General features: G+C 43.0%; 1 protein-coding gene across 3 annotated transcripts in view; it reads right to left on the bottom strand.

The window, feature by feature from the left end:
- CACNA1S (calcium voltage-gated channel subunit alpha1 S) overlaps positions 1–22143 on the bottom strand; it is a 3469037-nt gene that overhangs the window by 1650836 nt on the left and 1796058 nt on the right. For all 3 annotated transcript variants that reach the window (XM_044076603.1, XM_044076604.1, XM_044076605.1), the window contains one exon: positions 21018–21105. In XM_044076603.1, the coding sequence (XP_043932538.1) occupies positions 21018–21105 (88 nt within the window). The remainder of the gene's footprint in view (positions 1–21017; positions 21106–22143) is intronic.

Raw genomic sequence — 22143 nt, 5'->3', positions numbered from 1 at the left:
GGAAGAAGAGGTGAAGTGACACAATTTTGAATTTTGGCACTATCACAAACAAGTTTAGGAGAGAAAGACCCAAAACTAGTGTCCAAGCATAAGTGACGTAATTTTGAATATCGGCACTATCACAAACAGATTTAGGAAAGAAAAATCCAAAACTAGTCTCCAAGCTTCTTTCTTTGGCACTAACATCCCTGAATAAAAACCCTTCCCCACCTGGGAAGGAAGAACTGGTTCTATCACTCCTTGGGACAACATGTGATGAAGAACTAGATGAATGACTGGTCTGATTTGGAGGATGAGGAATGACCCCCTGGAAAGGAGATTTTTTTTCCCCACTGTTGTCTGTAACCTTCATAAATGATCTTCATAATCCATTTGTCTGAAACTATCTTTTGCCAAAAAGAAAATGGAAATTCATACCTTCTGGAAGAAAAAGGGGGTGGGAGGGGGGTCACAATATCTGTTGAATAATCATTTAGACTTTTTGGTCTGTCCTTGATTTTGAGAAGATTGAGACTTCTTTTTGGAACCACCTTGCTATTTCTTTTTTAAATGTCTGCCTACCTGTATTTTGTTGAGACTGTTCATTCTGCTTTTGCCAAAATTGGATGAGGAGTTAAGAGAATCCCTTAGAAAATTTGGAAATGGAAGGCTGAAAAATCTTAAGATATTTCCTGAACCAGCTTGTACCTTTCTTCACAATTTTTGATCCCCTCTGCAACAGAGGGCTCGAAAAGTAAATCTCTATCCATTTAAAATATGATGTTTAACGTCATCTGGGCAACCATGTCAACCTGTTGAAAACAGTACCAGTGACCAAAGCCCTGGAACAAGCATCAGCAGGGTCATACACACACACACACACACACACACACACACACACACACACACACACACACACACACACACACACACACACACACACACTGTAAACAATGAGTAGTAACCTGTGCAACAGAAAAAATAAGAAGTTATGTACTCACCATAACGTTCCATGTTTGTTGTCCAACTCGCCTTCATTCTTTGCTGGTTGGGTATGGAACCGAGAATCAGTTCCGACTCAGCCTTATTCAAAAGCTCGAGAGCTTCCACTGGCTCGTGGCTATACCCTGACCCTTGAAGCTTAGGGAAGATTACCCAGATCTTGTTTGCAAACAAAAACAGAGTCATTACCTCTAAACAAGCCAACATACCCAGACAAGACTAAGAAGGGATTCCGAGATTTTATAATCAATTTGTCAGGAAAACAACCTCCCGATCCAGGAGCAAAGGTGGGGAAAGGAGGGTGGGATGCATGAATGAAGGTGAGATGGACAACAAACATGAAATGTTATGGTGAGTACATAACTTCTTAATGTAATGTTGTCTTATCTCGCCTTCATTCTTTACTGGTTGGGACAGCGACCCTAGCACCTTCTTTCTTGGGTGGCTCAAGAGAAAATACTCTTCAGAACAGTGGACTCAAAAGAGGCACTGTTCCTGGAGGCCAAATCGACCTTTTAATGAATGATAAATGTATGAGGGCTTACCTATCTTGCTGCTGCACAAATGGAATCCATAGGGAGCCTCACCTGGAAGGCAGATGAAGTTGCAATAGCTCTTGTGGAATGGTCTTTCACTTTCCCTGGGAGTTCTCTGTTCTGGGAATTGTATGTATAGGTGATGCAGTCTGTACACCATTTAGAAAGTGTGACCTTTGAAACTGGGAACCCTTTCTTTTTGTCTGAAAAAGAAACAAATAGTTGGTCTGACTTTCTGAAATCTTTTGTTCTATGTATGTAGAAATGCAGTTGTCTATGCACATCCAACTGGTGTAATTTATATTCTGCCTTGTTACCATAGTTTGGGAAAAAAACTGGTAAGTCAATGGATTGATTTAAATTGGCCACTGAGCACACTGTTGGTAGGAATGAAGGGTTATTCCTTAAGGAAACTCTATCTTTGTGAAAGGTTATGTACGGATAGTGTATAGGCAAAGCTTGAAGTTCAGACACTCGCCTAGCAAATGTAATGGCCACCAATAATGCTGTCTTCCATGACAAAAACTTTATGTCACATGATGACGCAGGTTTAAAAATAGGTGGAATCAATAGAGATAGAACAAAATTTAGGTCCCATGGCGCTGGAGGTTCTTTCAGGGGAGGCCTTAGTAAGAATGTACCCTTTAAGAATGCTTTGCAAAGCCTGGGTGACATGATTTTTAGTTCCATTTCCCCGATATGATGGTATGATATAGTGGCCAACTGAATTCGAGTTGTAGCCACTGCTGCACCCTCATTAAAAAGTTTAGCCAGATAATCTAACACTGCTGTGATAGCGGCAGTAAAGAGATCAATGTTGTTTTTGGAAGCCCAGCGGGAAAATCTCATCCATTTGCTAGAGTATACTTTCCTGGTTGATGCCTTATGAGAGGATATTAATATATGTCTAACTGCAGGGGAGATATCAGGAAGCCTGGCTATTTGTAGAACTGGAGCAGTCAAGCTGTCAGTTTTAGGGTTTGTATCGATGGATGGAACGTCCCTGATGAATGAGTCAGAAGGTCTGGAACTGAGTCCAGAATCCACGGTTCCTCTTGGAGATGGAGCCACAGAAAGGGGAACCAAATCTGATGAGGCCAGTATGGTGCAATGAGAATCACTGTGCTTCTCAACGTGCTGGCTTTCTGAAGAACCTTCCGTATCAAGGGAAAGGGTGGAAAGAGTAAAGGAGTCCTGGGAGCCAATCATGTACAAGCATGTCCCTTGGTGACTGTCCCAGAGGTGGAAACAGGGCAAAGTAGCTGCTCCATTTGGTGTTCATGAACATGGCGAAGAGGTTGCAGTAAGCCTGGCCCCACTGGCGGAAAATCTCTTCCACAACTTCTTGTTTTAGGAACCACTCATGGAGCATCAGAATAGCTCTGCTGACTTTGTCCGCTATCACATTGGATTTCCCTAGGATGTGTGTTGCTGTCAGAAAGCATTGAAAAGAGACTGCCCATTGCCATACCCTCTGTGCCTCTCGACATAGGGGGTAGGATTTGGTTCCTCCTTGTTTGTTTATATATCACACTACTGATGTGTTGTCTGTCTGAATTGCAATTGTTCCTATTGAAAGAGAGTTCTGGAATGCTTGCAACATGAAAAGCACCACTCTCATCTCTAGGACATTGATATGCAAGTGGTTTTCGTGCTCCTGCCAAACGCCTTGGACAGTCTTTCCCAGATAATGCCCCCCCACCCAATCCAAGAAGTGTCTGTGGTCACTATGGCTACTGATTGTGGGAAAACAAACAGTCGGTGTATGGTCAATCGAGTTGAATGAAGACCCCAGCACAGGTCCTTTTTGCGGGATTGTTATGATGTTCTTGTGAGACAAGGGTAGATCCTACATGGACCACTGGGAAAAAAGCAGCCATTGAAGAACTCTCATATGCAGACGAGCTAAAGGTACCAAAATTATTGCAGCTGCCATGGTACCCAGAACCTTCAAAACAGTCTTTGCCTGTACTTTCTGTTTGGATAAAAGGTTTTCGTTTGATGATGCAAGGTTTGAATCTTCTCAGGGGGACGTTTGGCCAACATTTTTTTTTGCGTCTAAACCTGCACCTATGAATATGAGATGTTGTGATGGCACCAAGGTGGATTTTTTAAAGTTTACTGTAATGCCTAGCTGAGAACACAGGTGAATGGTTTTGTCCCTTGAGTTTGTCAGCAGTTACTTAGTGGTGGCAGTTAGGAGCCAGTCGTCTAGGTTTGGAAACATCCGGAATCCTAGATGTCTCAAGTGAGCTGGAACCACTGCCATGCATTTGGTAAACACTCTGGGGGCTGTTGTGAGACCAAAGGGCAGGGCTCGAAACAGGTAATGACTGGCTCCAAGCTAAAAGTGCAAATGTCTCCTGGATCGCCTGTCCATTTTTATGTAGTATGCATCCTGGAGATCTATCGAGCACATCCAATCGTCTTTCCCCAGAAAGGGGAGTATTGACTGCAGTGTCACCATCCAGAACTTCGATTTCTTGATGGACTTGTTTAGTCTGCTGAGATCCAGAATAGGCCTCCAGTCCCCTGTCTTTTTTGGAAATAAAAAGAACCTTGAATGAGTTCCAGATCCAATTTGGTCTGCAGGGACATTTTGGATGACTCTTTTTTCTAGCAACTTTTGTACCTCTAGAGTTGCATAATCCCTTTGATTGGGTGGAACATCTGGGACTGGTTGTTTTTCTAATGGGGGAGAGGAAAAGGGTATGTAATAACCTCTGAATATGACCATTTGTACCCATTTGTCTTTTGTGATTTCTAGCCAGGCATTTGGGTACAACGACAAGTGACCCCTGACTGTCTCCAGGGATGGACAGCAGCCCTCCTCTCAAGAGCACTGAAAGAGTTTACCAAGGAAGGAGTCCCTATCACCCTGGTTATGCAGACCCCCTCTGCCGCGAGGTTGGCATCTTCCATTCCTACTTCCCCCTCTGCCACTAGGGGAAGAATCACCATGTGCATCTGGGAAGGCTCTTTGGGACTTATGGAACCCCATTTTCTCCACTTCTGACCTTTGGGATAAGGTCTAGTGGGGAAGGAGAAACAGACTACCATGGCAAACAGAGTCTTTCCCTCCTGTTCACACCTGGTTAAGGTATCTTTAACTTTGGGCCTGAACAAAGATGAGCCATCGAAGGGGGCATTAATAAAGGAAAACTTGAAGGGTTCTGCGAAATTGCATAAGCACATCCAGGAATGTCTCCTTAAAGAAATTCCTGTACCAGTTGCCCTGCTCACTCCATCGGCCGTATAAGAAATCAGTCACATGGAGGAGTTTACCATGGAGTTTAAGGTGGAGAGCTGGGAGGAAACCTTATCTAAAACCCCTGCAGCTACAATACCTTGAAAGGTATCTCCTAGCTCCTTCAGGAGATCATTCTGTAGTTAGTGAAATGCGTCAGGTAGTTCAGCGATCTAAGGGTAAATGCCGCTGAAGAAAACATACATTTTCCATATCTGTCCATCATTCACGACTCTTCGTTCGGTTGGATGAACAGATGAGGAAGTCTCTGACAATTCCTTCTTTGTGGCCACCGAAACCACCATAGCATCTACCGGGAAACCTTTGCTAAGGAACTCCTTTTCCGAAGACATTGTGATGAACTTATATGGCATCCTAGGAACAGGTTCCACTGAATCCAGAGAGCCCCATGCCTTTCGATTAATTACATTCATTAACTGGTCAAAAGGCGGAGACACCCAAGAGGTGGAAGGGCGAGACCCAAAAGAATCCAGGTACACTGACTCATCCTCAGAAGAGTTGGTGGGTTTCCAGCCAGCCCTCTACTTAAGGATCTCCAGGATGTGTGTAAAGAAGACAACTTCAGAGGGTGACTGTGGGGACCCTTCTGACTCATCAAGATCTGTGTCTGAAGTGATAGACTCCTCCTGGGAGTCCAGGTGCTTCCTCTTGTACAATCTCTTCCGAGGGACCTCCTCAGAGGGGTACTCTGGAGAGGTTTCGGAAGAGATAGTTTCACCTGTTGGGGCCTCCTAGGGCTTAGGGTCTCCATGCTTGAGGGGGGGACGATGGGGTTGGGACTGACACTGGCGTTTTTGGGGGAAGAGTACTTGGACCAGACAGCAGAGCAGACTGAGGTGACAGTGCTCTCTCCATCAGCTCAAAAACCCTCCACTCTGAGGAGATCTCCGGCTCCAAAGAACCAGAAGAGCGACCCTGAAGCAGAGTGGTTGGCTCTGAAGCCGTTGTAGGAGCCAAGGTCAACCACACCGAGGCCCCGAGATGTAGAATTGGGTCAGACAGATGTCCGATCTGACTCTCTTCCTCAGACCCGATGGGAGAATGCAGCTCCTCAACTCCTCAAATTCTGATGGAACCGAGGAAGTCGGAGTAGTTGTCGGAACTGACAATCCTGTAGGAGGTCTCAGTCCCGACGGTTCTGCTGCAATCGGGTCCAAGCTCTCCAGCTCCGAAACCCCGGATCGGGTAGGAAGAGGAACCAAAGAAGAGGAAATGGTCTTTGCTGGCTCCGATTCCTTCTGGGTCGGAGTCGACAGAAGTTTAGCTAGTGCCGGCATCTATAGGAGTCTCATCACCATCCACTCCACATCATCATCTAATAAGCTCCTGAATGATCTGGAGGACAAAGTTGGAGATCTCGCTGTTTGCAGAAGCTGAGACCTTAAATTAGGATAAACTGGCTCCAATACAGGGGACTGGCTCTGAAACTGGAATTCTATTGGCTCTGAAACCACAACTGGTGCCGAAGAGGGAGATTTTCCTGAACCAAGAGCCCTCGGTTCTGAGACAGAATCTTTGGCCATTTTTTAGGCGGCTCTGAAGATGAAGCCTAAGGCGAAGTCCATTTCCCCAACTTCTCTGACCTAGAAAAATGGGATTTATCTGTAGATTTAGTGGGGCGCAGTGGTGCAGTGGTTAATGCTGTCGCCTCACAGCAAGAGGTTCTCCGGTTCGATTCTCAGCTGGGGTGCCTTCTGTGTGGAGTTTGCACGTTCTCCCTGCGTTCGCGTGGGTTTCCTCCGGGTACTCCGGTTCCTCCCACATTCTAAAGACATGCTTCTGGATTATTTCTCCCCGGGCCTCTGCTGAAAACAGGATCTGTAGAACCTAGTCGGACTTTCCCGGTCAACAAATGTTAAATAAAATAAAAATAAAATAAATAGTACTCTGAGTCCCTTCTAAATCCTCCGTAAAAGGGTTTTTTAACAGGCCTGCCACAATTAACTTGTTTTTACACTCCACTAAAACCCTGGTGCTAAAGGCATGACCAAAGGAATAGGACTCTTGCAAATGAAGGGCACCCAAACAGTAAATGCAACTGGTATGCCCATCTGTCAGAGATAACTTTTGGCTTAGGATCCTTTGACATGTTCCTAAACACACACAACACCAAATATCAAGGCAACCAGAAAAACTCAACTAGACTTTTTTTTTTTAAGGTACACTGTAAAACTAACCAAGCAAGGAGGAAGGAGAAGTTCTCCAACTTAAACGAACTACTCCTACTAAATAGACGAAAAAACACAAAAAGGGAAAAAGGGGAACAGCCCTCTAAGTTAAACAGGTCGCAGGGAGCCCTCTGACTTAAACAAACTACTTTGGGAGAGGGGTTAACCTCTCTAAATTAAATGAGCCTGAAATCTGGGACAGGGAAAGTTAAAAAATAACAGGCCTAGAGAAAACGACGGCCTAAACCAGAGCCAGCAAACAGTAGTGGACTAAGCAAACACCACTAAAAATATTTCCAAGCTGAACAACAGCAACAGTAATTACTAATTTTTAGCAAAATGAGCAGAAACAGACAACAATATATAAAGTAAATTCCACTTAGTGGCAAACAAGATCTGGGTAATCTTCCCTGAGCATCATGGGATGGAGTATCGCCACGAGCCAGTGGAAGCTTTTGAGCTTTTGAATAAGGCAGAGTCGGAACTGATTCTCGGTTCCATACCTAACCAGCAAAGAATTAAGGCGAGGTAGGACAACATAACATCTAAACTATTTAAAGCAGATTTTTCCTCACAAGATGAAAATACAGACAAAAAATTTCTCATACGTTCAGTATTACTCAGAACAAACTTTAACATATGAGCATGGCAATTCAAAATTCTGAAAATCAAAGTTGCAGAAGTATTCATGTTTTTCCCATACTTATCAATATTTTTCCCATCCTTACCAGAGTAGGAATAGAATTAACTAAGTGCTTAGCAACAGTGGGATCATCTAAAGCTGCAGCTGCTGGGTCAGGTTTGGGAATAGCATATAAAAACTTAAAAGCCTGACAAATGATATACATCCTATCTGTCTTTCTAGAGGCAGCTGGCTTACTATTAGAAAAACTGCAGGCAGTAACAAGCACATTCTCTAAAGCAGAGAGAACAGGAGTGGGTGTAGGTTCTGACAATTCCTTTTGAAAGAGCTCATAGTATATTCTGAGGGACTGAGAAAATTGTAAATTATGTACTCACCATAACTTGGCATCTGTGTTGTCCATTTTCATTTGTCCTCACCAACGGGCTCATATCCGATCCTCAGATCCGACTCAGCCACATACACAAGACTTCGGCTCCAGCTCTCGAGCTCCACCCTCTACCCATAATGCTCTATTCTATCCCCAACACCTCAGATCAAGTTTGCTGCCTAATCTCCCACTTTACGATAGAGATAGATATAGACATAAGAAAATTCAGGGCTCAAACCTGGAAATGAAAAGTTCCAATACAGACTAACACATACTTCTACAAGTGACAAGGATGGGGGATGGCTGTTAGGGAAGGTGAGGAGGAATGAAACTGGATAACACAGATGACAAGTTATGTTGAATATAACTTATAACTCTGATGTTGTCTTTTCACTCTTCCTCACCAATGGGACAGTCCCCAGCTATGTAGCCCTCAGAAGGCCGTCATGGAAGAACATAACGGAGCACTGTCGAACCAAAAGAAGCTCTGTTTCTGGAGACAATGTCTAATTTGCAGTGTGTAACAAAAATATGAGTCTTTGACCAAGTGGCTGCAGCAAAAATTTCATCAGTGGAAGTCCTTGACCAAAAAGCAAATGAAGTAGCTACAGACTGAGTGGAATGAGTTAGAGGGTGTCACGGCAAATATAGTCCTTTTTGACAATAAACCAATGAAATGCAATCGGTAATCCATTTTGCTAGTGTCATTTTAGATATTGCCTGACACAAAAGGTTAGCGAGAAGGATACAAACAGTTGGTTGGACTTCTTGAATTGCTTTGTCCTGTGAAGACAAAAACGTAATTGTCTATGCACATCAAAGAGATAATGCATGTATTCTCCCTTATTCGTAAATTGTGGAAAGAAGACTGGTAATTGCAAGGACTGCTTAATGTTACTTTCCGTCGCCACTTTTGGAAGAAAGGAAGGGTTGGTCCGTACAAACAACCTGTCCTTCTGAAAAATAATGTAAGGAGGCTTACCTCATAGGGCCTGGAGCTCAGAAATTCTTTTTGCTGAAGTGATAGCTACTAAGAAGATCATTTTCCAAGAAAGAGACTTCATATCGCATTTGTCTGCCAGTTCAAAGGGTTTCTAAGTTAATCGCTGAAGGACCACAGTAAGGTCCTAAGTAGGAGAAGGGTCCTTTATTGGGGGTCTGAGAAGAAAGACACTCTTCATGAAGGCTCTACACAATCTGGATGAAGCCAGAGAAAAGGGTTTGTTTCCAGAATGGAAATCAGAAATCGCTGTCATCTGAAGCTTAATTGTAGAAAAACTAGCTCCTCCTTTAAAAAGAGCTGTTAGAAAGAGAAGAATGGCTGAAGTTGGTGCTGAAAAGGGTCGATATTCCGGTTGGAAGCCCAAACAAAAAATCTTTTCCATTTGCTATTGTAGGCTATCTTGGTAGAAGCCTTCTGGGAGCCAAGACAATCTCATGGACTTCGGAAGAAAGCCTGGGCTGTCTAACTACTACTGGAAGTGGAGGAACCATGAGGTTAGCTTGATGGCATGGAGATAGAGGTGTTGAATTCTCGGTGAATGAGACAGGAGATCCTGAGTTGGTTCCAGTATCCCTGGGGGATATTGCAAGTGAGACCATAGGAAGGGGAACCGTACCTGTTGAGGCCAGAAGGGGCAATGAGCATGAGTGAACTCCTCAGCCTGCTTGCTTTCTGTAAGAAATTTGAAATTAGAGGGAGAGGAGCGTAGGCATGCAGGAGACCAGGAGGCTAATTGTGAATCACATCATCTCTCTGTGATTCTCCCTGATTGGGGGGGGTCATAACAAAGTACTTGCTGCACTTTTTGCTTAGGAGTGAGGCAAATAGGTTGCAGCTAGGCTGGCCCCAGCGGCTGAAGATCATATTAACTATCAATTGGTTGAGAGACCACTCTTGAGACATCAGAATGGATCTGCTGACCCTGTCTATTAGCACACTAGTTTCCCCAGGATATGCATTGCAAAGATATAGTGGTCTGCAGCGATCACCCACTCCCAAGCCCTCATGGCCTCTCTGTATAGTGGGTAAGACTAGGTTCCTCCTTGCTTGTTGATGTACCAGACTACTGACATATTGTCTGTTTGGATTGCAATAGTCCCCACATGGAGGACATCTTGAAATGTTTGCAATGATAGGAGGACTGCCCTCATCTCTAGGACATTGATATGGAATTTGGTCTCTTGAGGAGACCATATGCCTTGGGACCATCGTTCCCAAGAAATGCCCCCCCCCACTCCAGTTGGGAAGAATCTGTGGTCATTGGGGCAACTGGGGGTGGAAGAATGAGTGGTTTGCCTAGAAAAAGATCGTCAGAGTGAATCCACCAACGAATATGCCATTTTCAGAATGGAGTAAGTCTTATGGGAAAAAATAAAGGCTGATAAAGAGTGAACCATTGTATCTCCAAGGTCCATTGAGAATTTGTATAAAGAATCACACTAGAGGGACCGACTCCAGAGCTTGACGTATTAATCTTGCAGGAGGGGATGGGTGGGAGAGGACAGACCGAACTTGATGTCTCAAAGATGTGATGCAATGGAAAGGTAGGGACGCTACCTGAGTTGTAGTATTCAGAAAGTCCCTATTGAACTCCAGGGTCTGTATCTGAACTAGATTTGACTTGGCATGGTTTACTGAGATACCTAAAGTGTAGGAAACCTGGAGCAAGTAGTCCTTGGCTTGTAAAAGTTGATGTTTGGATGGGGTGGTGAGGAGCCAATAGTCGAGATATGGGAACATCTGGAATCCATTGAATCTCAAGTGAGTTGCCACGCCTGCCATGCATTTGGTAAATACTCTGGGGCTGTGGTGAGTCCAAAGGGCAGTGCTCTGATTTGGTAATGCTCGGCTTCCCAACCAAAAGCGTAGATGTCTCCTGGATTGCCTTTCTATTTTTATGTGATAGTACATGTCCTGGAGATCTACAGACTACATCCGATCATCCTTGCACAGAAGGGGCAGGATGGATTGAACCATAACCATGTGGAACTTTGTTTTCTTTACATACTGGTTCAGCTTGCTCAGATCCCAAATGGGCCTTAGGTCCTCTGTTTTCTTTGGTACTACAAAGAAGTGTGAGTAAGTTCCAAATCCTTTCTGGTCAGGTGGGACTTCCTGGATGACTCTTTTCTGTAGCAGCTTTTGTATTTCTTGTGCTGCACCTTTCCTATGACTGGGTGGAACATCAGGAAGTTTCCTCTTTTGGACAGGAGGAGGAAGGGAAACTGGTACTTAGTAACCTCTGGATATGATTCTTGGCACCCAAGAATCTTTAGTGATATCTGTCCAGGTATCAAGGTGCAAAAAGAAATGACCCATGACTGCCTCCAGAGTTGGACAGTCAGGCAGCACTTCAGATGCACTGATAGGGCCTGTTGAGAAAAATAATCTTTGAAGCTTGGATCTGTGGCTTCCCCTCTGCTTCTAGGACAACGTGTTCCATTAAAATTTCCTCCTCTGTCTCTGCGAATCCTGTAAAAGCCCCGAAATTTTCAGAACTATATCTTCTTGTGGGTCTATATTAGAACACCGAACTTTCAAAATTTCGAGTGTTCTAATATCGAACCCTATTAATTGAAAATTTAAAACATCAAACATACAGAACAGCGAATTTTTTCCTAGCGTTGCAAAACACATACACACAACACAAGCACACCAAACAAACAGCAATCCACACACATACACCTAAACTCTTACACCTAACCCTACACTAAACTATACATACACCACTAACTATCCACTTACTTTAACCCAAACCCTAACCCAAAGGTCCATCACTATCGCACAGTCACCTCACCCACGCCCTAACCCGCCCTAACCCTCACATCCACAAAATCACAAACTTACCTGAACCCGACCCGTAAATTTCCACCCCAGCGCTGAAAATACCGAAGCAACAGAAATGGACAACCAAATTCTTTCCCTAGGAAAAAATTTGGTTGTCTGTTTCTTCGATATTTTCAGCTTTCGCTGTATTTTGAAAGTTCGGTGTTCTAATATAGACCCCTTCTTGTTGGTTTCTAGTGGAAGTCTGTTGAGGGGTAGAATACTTTATTCCTACAATGGATAAAGTCTTTCCCTCTTGTTCAATGTGGGTAAGTGAGTCTTTAACTGATGGCCAGAACAAGGAAGTCCCATCAAAGGAGGCATTGACAAAGGACATCTTGAATGGCTCCAGAAACTTGCATCATAGCATCCATGCATGTCTCTTTATGGCTATGCCTGAACCAGCTGCTCATGAGGTACCTTCTGCTGCATGGAAGATCAGCCTCATCGATGCATTAGAAATGGACAGCAGAGTGGTCAACTGACAGGAAGTCTTTTGAAATCCTCTGCAGACATGGAGTCCGAGAGAGTGTTTGATAACTCCTTAGTCAAATCTCTCCATATCTGAGTGGACTGTGCCAAGTAGTTTAATGACTTAATTGCAAACATAGTTGAGGTGAACCCTCGCTTTTCAAATCTGTCCATCACTTTGGACTCCCAGCTCACTGGATGGACAGAAGCAATCTGCTCAGCTAGCTCCTTCTTGGTGGCTGCTGCCACCACCATAGCATTAACTGGGACTCCCTTGCACCGGTGGGGTCTATCAGTAGGAGGGACCAGAAATTTGTCAGGGTGCTTGGAAATAGGTTTGACACTGTTCAGTTCCTTCCAAGCCCAGTGGGAAACCAATTCAATTAGTTATCCGCCGGAGGTCACCCAAGACGTAGATGGTCCAGAACCGAAAGTCTCCAGAAAAAAATGATTCTTCTGGAGAAGGAGATTGGGACAACCAGCCAATCTTCTGTTTGAGGATCTTGACAATATCTCCAAAGGAGATGTCATTATCGGGTAGTGATCTGAGGAATCCTTCTCCCTCATCAAAATCATTGTCTTCTGTGAGAGACTCCATGGGCAAGTCTATGTGCCTCCTCTTACACATCATCTTCTGAGAAACCTCCTCTTCTGTGGGGTGTTTGGGAGAGGTATCAGATGAGGGGGGGAAATTGCTCTAGAGGAACTATCTGGAGACTTTCCTGGAACTGGCTGTCCCTGTAGAATAGGTCTGATGGGCTCAGAGCTCGGAATCAAAGATGTGAGATAGCTAGGATCTTAGAAAAAAGAAGACAGTTCCTGTAAAGAGAGAAAGCCCATTCTATCACCTTGAATGCTGAAGGACCAAGGGAAACCTATTCCCCCTCCTCACAGCCGAAGCCTCTGAGGAAGGTAGGTTGGGGTTGCCCTGGGATCCAAGCCTCAAAAGAAGAATGAGATACAACCCATCCAGGGCTAAGGCTCCAAGTGGAAGGGATGGATCTGACAAATTCAGAAATGAACCCAACTCCTCAGAACTGGCACTGATCTCTCAGATCTGAGACCCTTTCTGATCCGAGGGTATTGGAGCAGAACCAGTCAGGGACACTGTTGGAGTCAAAGAAGGTACTTTCCTTAGATCCAATGCCAAACCTCTCAAGGATCTCATATCCTGGGACTCCAAAACCACCGGTCAGATTGGGGAAGAAGAGAGAATGGACTTAGCAGGTGAACTCATGGATCTAGAAGGGGATGGAGCTGGCAAGACCGCCATCTGGAGCTGAGCCCTGAGAAATTTCCACATCATCCTATCCACATCTGCCTCTGACAAACTCCTAGAAGATCTGGAAGATGCTGTGGATGAGGGTCTAGACTAGAGTGCTTCTTCGGTGTCTGAAAAAGGTGATCTGGTAGAGAAGGTGACACAGGTTTCAGTGCATACTCTGGTGTATGGCTTCTGTAGCTTGAAGTAGATCTCGGATCCAAGGACATAGGATTCGAAAATGAAGTAGATAGCAAGGGTGAAATGCCAACAGGAGTTGAACCTTTTGGATCTGATGAAGGCTTTGAATCCGAGGACTGCCCAGGAGGTTTCAGATTCGAGGGTGGTCGGATCCAAAATTTTTCTAATCTTGTCCAGCAGCTCTGAAGAAGCCCTTGAGGACTTCTGAAAAGATCTTGTCCTGTTTGAAGGAATTGATTTTGGAGTTTTGAAGGGTTTTGTTGCCTAGAAGAAGCAGGAAGCAACCCTTTTAAATTCAGTTTATTGCACCTGACTGATAATGCCCTGGGATTAAAGGTGGCACAAATGAGACAAGCCATGTCACAATGCTCAGGTCCTAGGCAACACACATACTTCTTGTGAGCAACTGAGTTTGAGATCTTATGCCCACAAGAAATGCACTTTTTGAAGCCATTTGATTTCTCCTGCATGGTTAAGGAGAATAACATGGCACAAACAAGAAATTAAATAACATTTTTTTTTTAACAAACAAGTTTTAAGAAATTAAAGGGGAAAAAGGAATACCAACTATGGTAAATCAGAGAATATCTAAAAGGGATAAAGAAAGGAAGGTACCAACAATGGTACTAAGACTACTCAAGCTGAATAGGAGTTAAGAGTAAAGACAGAAGAAATCCTATTACCAGCGAAAAGCTCTAGAGGGAGGACTTGGACAGAAACAAAAAAAGAAGTTATATACTCACCATAACATTCCATGTGAGTAGGCCATCTCACCTTCATTCTGTACTGATCGGTTAGGAATTATTCCTCGGTTCTGACTCGGCTGTTTACAAAAGCTGGAAGTCTTCAACTAGCTAGTGGCTTACTCCCTATCCCATGATGCTCTAGGGAATTCCCAGATCTTGTTTGCTGGTATACTAATATGCACATATAAAGATTTTTTATGATTTTATAAGCCAGTAAGAGGGTCAGAGAATATCAGATGCCAAATAGTAACCTCATTATCCTCCAGAAGCTTAAGGCTGGAAGTAGGAGGGTGGAACGTAAGAATGAAAGCGAGATGAGATGGTCAACTCACATGGAACATTATGGTGAGTACATAACTTCCTTATGTGATATTATCCGGTCTCGCCTTCATTCTGTACTGATGGGACAGCATCTCTAGCACCATCTTTCTTGGGTGGCCACAGGAGAACATTCTTCAGAACAGTGGACCCCAAAGAGACCCTGTCCCTGGATGCCAAATCCACTTTGTAAGGAATGATAAAGGTATGAGGCCATGCTCATGTTGCTGCAGCGCAAATGGTATCAATTGGCAATTTAGTAAGAAAGACAGAAGAGGTAGAAATAGCCCTGGTAGAATGAATTCTTATTTTGTCGAGAAGTTGTTTGTTTATGGACTGGTAGGTGAATGTAATGCAATCTGACAACCATCTGGATAGAGAAGTATTAGCTACTAGGGCACCTTTCTTGCAGTCTGAAAAGGATACAAACAATTGGTCAGTCTTTCTAAAGTCCTTTCCTCTGTATAAGTAGAAACGTAATTGTCTATGTACATCTAGTTGGTGTAACATATATTCTGCCTTACTGACATACTTGGGCAAAAAAACTGGTAAGTCTAAGGACTAGTTTAAGTTTGATTCTGGGCATATTTTGGTAGAAAGGACAGGTTTGTATGAAGTGAGACTCTGTCCTTATGGAATAGTATATGAGGAGGTTTGATGGACAATGCTTGTAGCTCTGAAACTCTCCTAGCTGCAGTGATAGCTACTAAGAAAATCATCTTCCAGGTTAAGAACTTTAGGCCACAGATTGATGCAGGCTCAAAGCAGGAAAGGATTATAAGGGATAATACAAAATTTAGGTTCCATGGAGGTAGAAGTGGTTTAATAGATGGTTTTAGCAGGTTAGTACCTCTCAAGAAAGCTTTGCAAGGTCTGTGGGACATAATACTCAGACCTCCTTCTCCAAAATGGAAATTAGAGATTCCTCTTAATTGAACTCAAATAGTAGCTGCAGCTGCCCCCTCCTGAAAAAGATTTGCAAAGCATTCCAGTATGGAGGGTACAGGTGCAGAAAAAGGGTCAATATGATTCTCCAAGGCCCAGAAGGAAAATCTTTTCCATTTGCATAGATATAATCTTCTTGTTGAAGCTTTGTGAGAAGAAATCAAGATATTTTGCACTGAAGGTGAAAGGTCAGGTAGCCTGGCTATGTTTGGAATTGGAGAAGCCATGCTGTCAACTTCAGGGTTTGAAGAGATGGATGGAGCATTCCTGATGTGTGAGTCAGAAGATCCAGAACAGGTTCCAGAATCCAGGGCTTTTCCTGAAGTTGAGGCCACAAAAAGGGGAACCAGACTTGACGAGGCCAGTATGGGGTGACAAGTATTAAGCTCCTTCCCAATGCACTGGCTTTCTGAAGAACTTTGGGTATCAATGTAAAAGAAGGAAGGTGTAGAGAAGATGCGATGGCCAATCGTTTACAAGTGCAACACTTGGGTACTCCCCCGAAGAGGGGATTAGAGCAAAGTAGCTGCTGCATTTGGTGTTCATGGACATGGCAAAAAGGTCGCAGGAAGGCTGGCCCCATTTTTGGAAAATCATTTCCGCTATGTCTTGTTTCAGGGAACACACATGAGGCATCATTATTGCCCTGCTGAGCTTGTCTGCTATCACTTTGGATTTCCCAGTATGTGCGTTGGTACGAGAAAGCATTGAGAGGAGTTTGCCCACTGCCATAATCTAAGGGCCTCTCAACAAAGGGGGTAATATCTGGTTCTGCCTTGTTTGTTTATATACCATACAACTGACATATTGTCCGTTTGTTCGCAATCGTTCCTAGTGGAAGAGACTCTTGGAATGCCTGCAATGGAAGAAGCACTGGTCTCATTTCTAGGACAGTGATGTGCAAGTGTGCCTCATGATCTTGCCAAGTGCCTTGGATGGTCCTTCCCTGATAATCCCCCCCCATCTGGGAAGCAGCCGTGGTCACTGTGGCTAAAGACAAAGAGTCTAACTAAAGTCACTTGATTGGAGTGAAGCCACCAACAAAGGTCTCTCTTGAAAGATTCTGTTAACATGATCTGGTGTGACATCGGAAGTTCCTGTATAGACCACTGAGTGAACAACAGCCACTGAAGAATTTTCATGTGCAGCCACGCTAACGGAATTACGTTTATCGCTGCTGCCATGATGCCTAGTACTTTCTGTTCTTGCTTGAATCTTCTTTTGGAAAAGAAGGTCTACAACCTGTCAGTGAAGGACTTGTACTCCTTCTGGGGGAAGCTTTACCATCACTTTTGTAGTGTCTAAATCTGCACCTATAAAGACAATATGTTGAGATGGCAATAAGGCAGATTTTTCATAGTTAATTGTTATCCCTAAACAAGAACAGAGTCTCTTGCTCCTGTGAGTAGATGCTTGATGGTGGCGGTTAGCAGCCAGTCATCTAAATACGGAAACACTCGGAATCCTAGACGTCTCAGGTGAGCTGTAACTACTGCCATACATTTGGTGAACACTCTGGGGAGTGCAGCGAGACCAAAGGGCAGAGCTCGAAACTGGTAGTGACTGGCTCACAGCTAAAAGCGCAGATGACTCCTAGATGGCTTGTCCACTTTTATGTGGTAGTACGCATCCTGGAGGTCTACAGAGCACATCCAATTGTCTTTTCCAGAAAAGGAAGTAAAGACTGCAGTGTTACCACCTGGAACTTTGTCTTTGTTACAGATTTGTTCAATCTGCTGAGATCCAGTATGGGTCTCCAGTCCCCTGTTTTCTTTGGAACTAAAAAGAACGTTGAGTAAGTCCCAGATCCTATTTGGTCTGTGGGGACCGCTTGGATGACTCTCTTTTCTAGCAACTTCTGTATTTCCAGGGTTGCTTGTTTTCTGTGACTGGGTGAAACATCTGGAATGTTTTTTATGCATGGGGAAGGAAAAGAAAAGGGTATGGAGTAACTTCTGGATATGATACTTTGTACCCATTTGTCTTTTGTTACTTTTGGCTAGGTGTCTGGGTACAAGGATAAGTGACCCCTGACTGCCTCCAGAGAAGGACAGACAGGTCTCCTTTCAGGAGCACTGAAAGGGCTTCCAAAGAAGGATTCTCTGTCACCCTAGTTCTGAGGACCCCCTCTGCCACGTGACCGGTGTCTTCCATTATTGCTTCCCCCTCTGCCCCTGGGGGAAGTCTCACCATGTATGTCTTGAAAAACTCTCTGGGATTTTCAAAACCAAATTTTTCCTCCCTTCTGACCTTTTGGATAAGACCTAGAAGACAGGGAAAAATGGACTCCAATGGCAGAGAGAGTTTTTCCTTCCTGTTCACACTTGGTTAGTGTGTTTTTGACCTTAGGCCCGAACAAGGATGAGCCATCGAAGGGGGCATTAACAAAGGAAGACATAAAAGGCTCTGCAAAGTTACACAAGCACATCCAGTAATGCCTACTAAGGGAAATTCCTGAACCCGCTGCCCTACTCGCTCCATCAGCTGCATAAGAAATGAGCATCATGGATGAGTTTACCACTGAATTCAAGGTGGAGAGCTTGGAGGACACTTTATCTGATACTGAACCCTGGAGAGTATCTCCTAGCTCCTTCAGGGGATCTCTCTGCAACCTGGTAAAGTGTGTAAGATAATTCAGGGACCTGAGTATAAAGGTCGCTGAAGAAAACATGTGGCTTCCATATCTGTCCATCGTAGCTGACTCTTTGTTCGGAGGGATGGACAGAAGAGGACATCTCTGACAACTCCTTCCTGGTGGCCGCCTCCACCACCACAGCATCTAAGAGACAGGAAAACATCACATCTATAAGTTTTAGGAAAATAAAGTATAACTGTAAAAACTAAAAGAAAACAGCTGCTTACTATGCTCAAGAACAGAACCTATGTCCAACCAAGATGGCAGCAAATGAGATCTGAGGTACTGGAGATATAACAGAGCATTATGGGTAGAGGGAGGAGCTCGAGAGCTGGAGCCAAAGTCTTGTGTATGAGGCTGAGTCAGATCCGAGGATCGGATCTGAACCCATTGGTGAGGAAGAATGAAAAGGACGACATCAGATCTCCATGTTCTCCAGCTGAAAGCACTGGCACATTCTAGCAACAGTCTCAGAGAAACAGAACTCCACACAGACAGAATCAGAAACTGAGCTCTCCTCTGAGTCTGAATCCAAAATCTGACGAGAAATCCCTGTAGCTGTCCCTTCATCTTGTCATTCAGATTCAGAATCTTGAAGCTCTTTAGGAAAAGAAGACTCCCGCTTTCTTTTACCAGAAACTACTTTACAACAGGGGCCAATAGCCTGAATTAAACCTGAGCTGGGCCCAGTAAACTGCCACTGTCTAAGGAAATATGAAGAGGAGTAGACACATGTTTAGTTTTCTGTTTCTTTTTGACAGGTGAAAGAGGGCCAACCATGTTACTAATGGCACCAACTACTTCCACAGGGATGGGCACAGCATTCTGGTGTAACAGGAAAGCCTTCCCTCTTCCCTCTCCCAAAGATGACCAGAGTGGCTCTCTCTTGTCCACTGAGGGGACTCCAACAGTCACAGGGGACATAGCTAACCCTTGGTCCATGCTGGCTGTAGGGATTACACTACAGGATCCAGGGTAAAAGTTGAGTGGTGAGGTACAACAAATAGCCTCAGTACAGTCACTCACTGTGGCTGAGGCAAACTGCTAGTCTGCTGTGGTGGCAAAGGCTGTTTGCTTAACTTTTTCTTTTTGTGGTTGGAAGATAGACTGACCATGGGACTGGTAGTTTATTCCATGGTCAAGATGAAAGTGGTACTTCTTTTAAGGGCAGCAAATGCTGGTAAAAAACACAAGTCTTTAAAAGGCACTTTTTTCATAGACAAACACAGTAAAAAACACTTTAAACCCTTTGCCATCCTCAAAAAGGTACAATAAACACAATTTATCCACAGTAAAAACAGTTTTCATTTCCTTTACACAACTTTTAGACTTACACAAAAAAGAACACTCATGTTTAAAATTATGATACTGTCTTGTGACAGTCTGTTAAAACACAAAACTCCTACAGTTAAAATAATTTTCCCAAAGAGAAAAGTGATAAAACAAACAATATTTAGAAAATGGAAGGTTTTTCCTCAAAGGGAACTTGTCTGCTCAGCAAAGGAACAGCACCAAGCTGACCATCAATCCTCCAAAGCCATAGAGGAACGTACTCTTTGGTGGCAGTAAAGGTCTGAAGGGATTGCCATCCAAACTTCTCTTTTAGTCAGCTCAGCTTGAGCTGCTTAATAGTTTATAGACATGAAAAATGCCCTGAAGCTTTAGAAGCTGGCTGACTGTTATATCCTTGACAGGATATAACCCACATAGATAAGGCTACTGCAGAAGGGATCAATATGACAAACATCTAATTTAGCAACTTAGGTTAAATGTTTCCAACCATCCAAGTTTGAATGATGTTACTTCAGTTAACAATATAATAAAACTACATTAATCAAAACTGTAAATATAAGGTGTTGCTATTTTATATGGAACTGAAATTAAGGTTTTAACATTTTAAAATGTATGTATTTATTTAATGGTATGTTTTGACAAAGCTGTTTTTAAATTTAATATATGCACATATTATTTATTATGAGATTTACAAATTTGTTTTCCTATGATAACATGCACATATATACAAATATTTACATGAATCTGAAAACATTGATAGCGTATTAATTAATTATGCCTAGTTTGGTCAAGAGAGATTGTTCATGTCTTGTGGCTTTTGGATAGTTTGTCATGTGAGTATTTCACAGCTATTTAAATCTGCCTAGAATGTCTTTGTACTGTTCTGAAGAAGTCCATTTGCAGATTAAAGAATAAACGATTAATACATTTCCATTTTGCAATTCTTTAATTTCAGGTTAGAGACCGGGATTAGGGTTAGCATTACTAAGGTGGAGGATGAGGCATAGCCCACCTGACCACCTCAGTAATACGTGGTAATCCAAACTCTGCACCTAATCCTAACTGTACACCTTACCTTAGAAAAAAGCCTTATGTACCACTACCATGATTCAGATAAATTTGGTTTGAATGATATGGTAGTGATATGGTTTGTAGACTGCAAACTGAATTTCCTTTTCTTTTGTGATCTTTTGCATGTTTGGTCATTTTTTTTGTAAACAATATAAATATTCAAAATAATTCTGATGATCTTATGTGAGGTGATATTTTATCATTTTGAACATTTGTTATACAATAACACATATTTCAGAAATCAACCAGCATTCCACATTTAATTTTGCTTTAACTTTTACCTTCAAACCCTTTGCTCGGTTGATGGCTCTCAGGGGCCTGAGGACTCTCAACACCCTCAGAATCTTCACTACAGAGATAGCACTGGATCTGTGGAGAACAACATTAAATTAGTTAGTCTGCTCAAAAAATCTGCATCACTATAAAAACAGTAATCAATAAGCTGTGTCATTTTGTACTCGTGTGCCTGTACCAGTGTCTCTATAAAAACAGTAATCAATCAGCAGTGTCATTTTGTACTCATGTGCCTGTACCAGTGTCACTATAAAAACAGTAATCAATAAGCAGTGTCATTTGGTACTTATGTGCCTGTACCAGTGTCACTATAAAAACAGTAATAAATAAGCAGTGTCATTTTGTACTCGTCTGCCTGCACCAGTGTCACTATAAAAACAGTAATCAATAAGCAGTGTCATTTTGTACTCGTGTGCCTGTACCAGTGACGCTATAACAGTAATCAATAAGCAGTGTCATTTTGTACTCGTGTGCCTGTACCAGTGTCACTATAAAAACAGTAATCAATAAGCAGTGTCATTTTGTACTCATGTGCCTGTACCAGTGTCACTATACAAACAGTAATCAATAAGCAGTGTCGTGTTGTACTCATGTGCCTGTACCAGTGTTGCTATACAAACAGTAATTAATAAACAGTGTCATTTTGTACTCATGTGCCTGTAGCAGTGTCGCTATACAAACAATAATCAATAATCAGTGTCATTTTGTACTCATGTGCCTGTACCAGTGTCGCTATAAAAACAGTAATCAATAAGCAGTGTAATTTTGTACTCATGTGCCTGTACCAGTGTAGTTACACAAACAGTAATCAATAAGCAGTGTCATTTTGTACTCATGTGCCTGTACCAGTGTCGCTATACAAACAGTAATCAATAAGCAGTGTAATTTTGTACTCATGTGCCTGTACCAGTGTCGCTATACAAACAGTAATCAATTAGCAGTGTCATTTTGTACTCATGTGCCTGTACCAGTGTCGCTATACAAACAGTAATCAATAAGCAGTGTCATTTTGTACTCATGTGCCTGTACCAGTGTAGCTATAAAAACAGTAATCAATAAGCAGTGTAATTTTGTACTCATGTGCCTGTACCAGTGTCGCTATAAAAACAGTAA

This window comes from Protopterus annectens, chromosome 7.part0 (genome assembly GCF_019279795.1).
Source record: "Protopterus annectens isolate FY-2018-M chromosome 7.part0, PAN1.0, whole genome shotgun sequence".
NCBI classification, from domain to species: domain Eukaryota; kingdom Metazoa; phylum Chordata; order Ceratodontiformes; family Protopteridae; genus Protopterus; species Protopterus annectens.
Note: the sequence above shows the minus strand (reverse complement) of the source record. Positions and strands in the feature narration are given on the sequence as shown.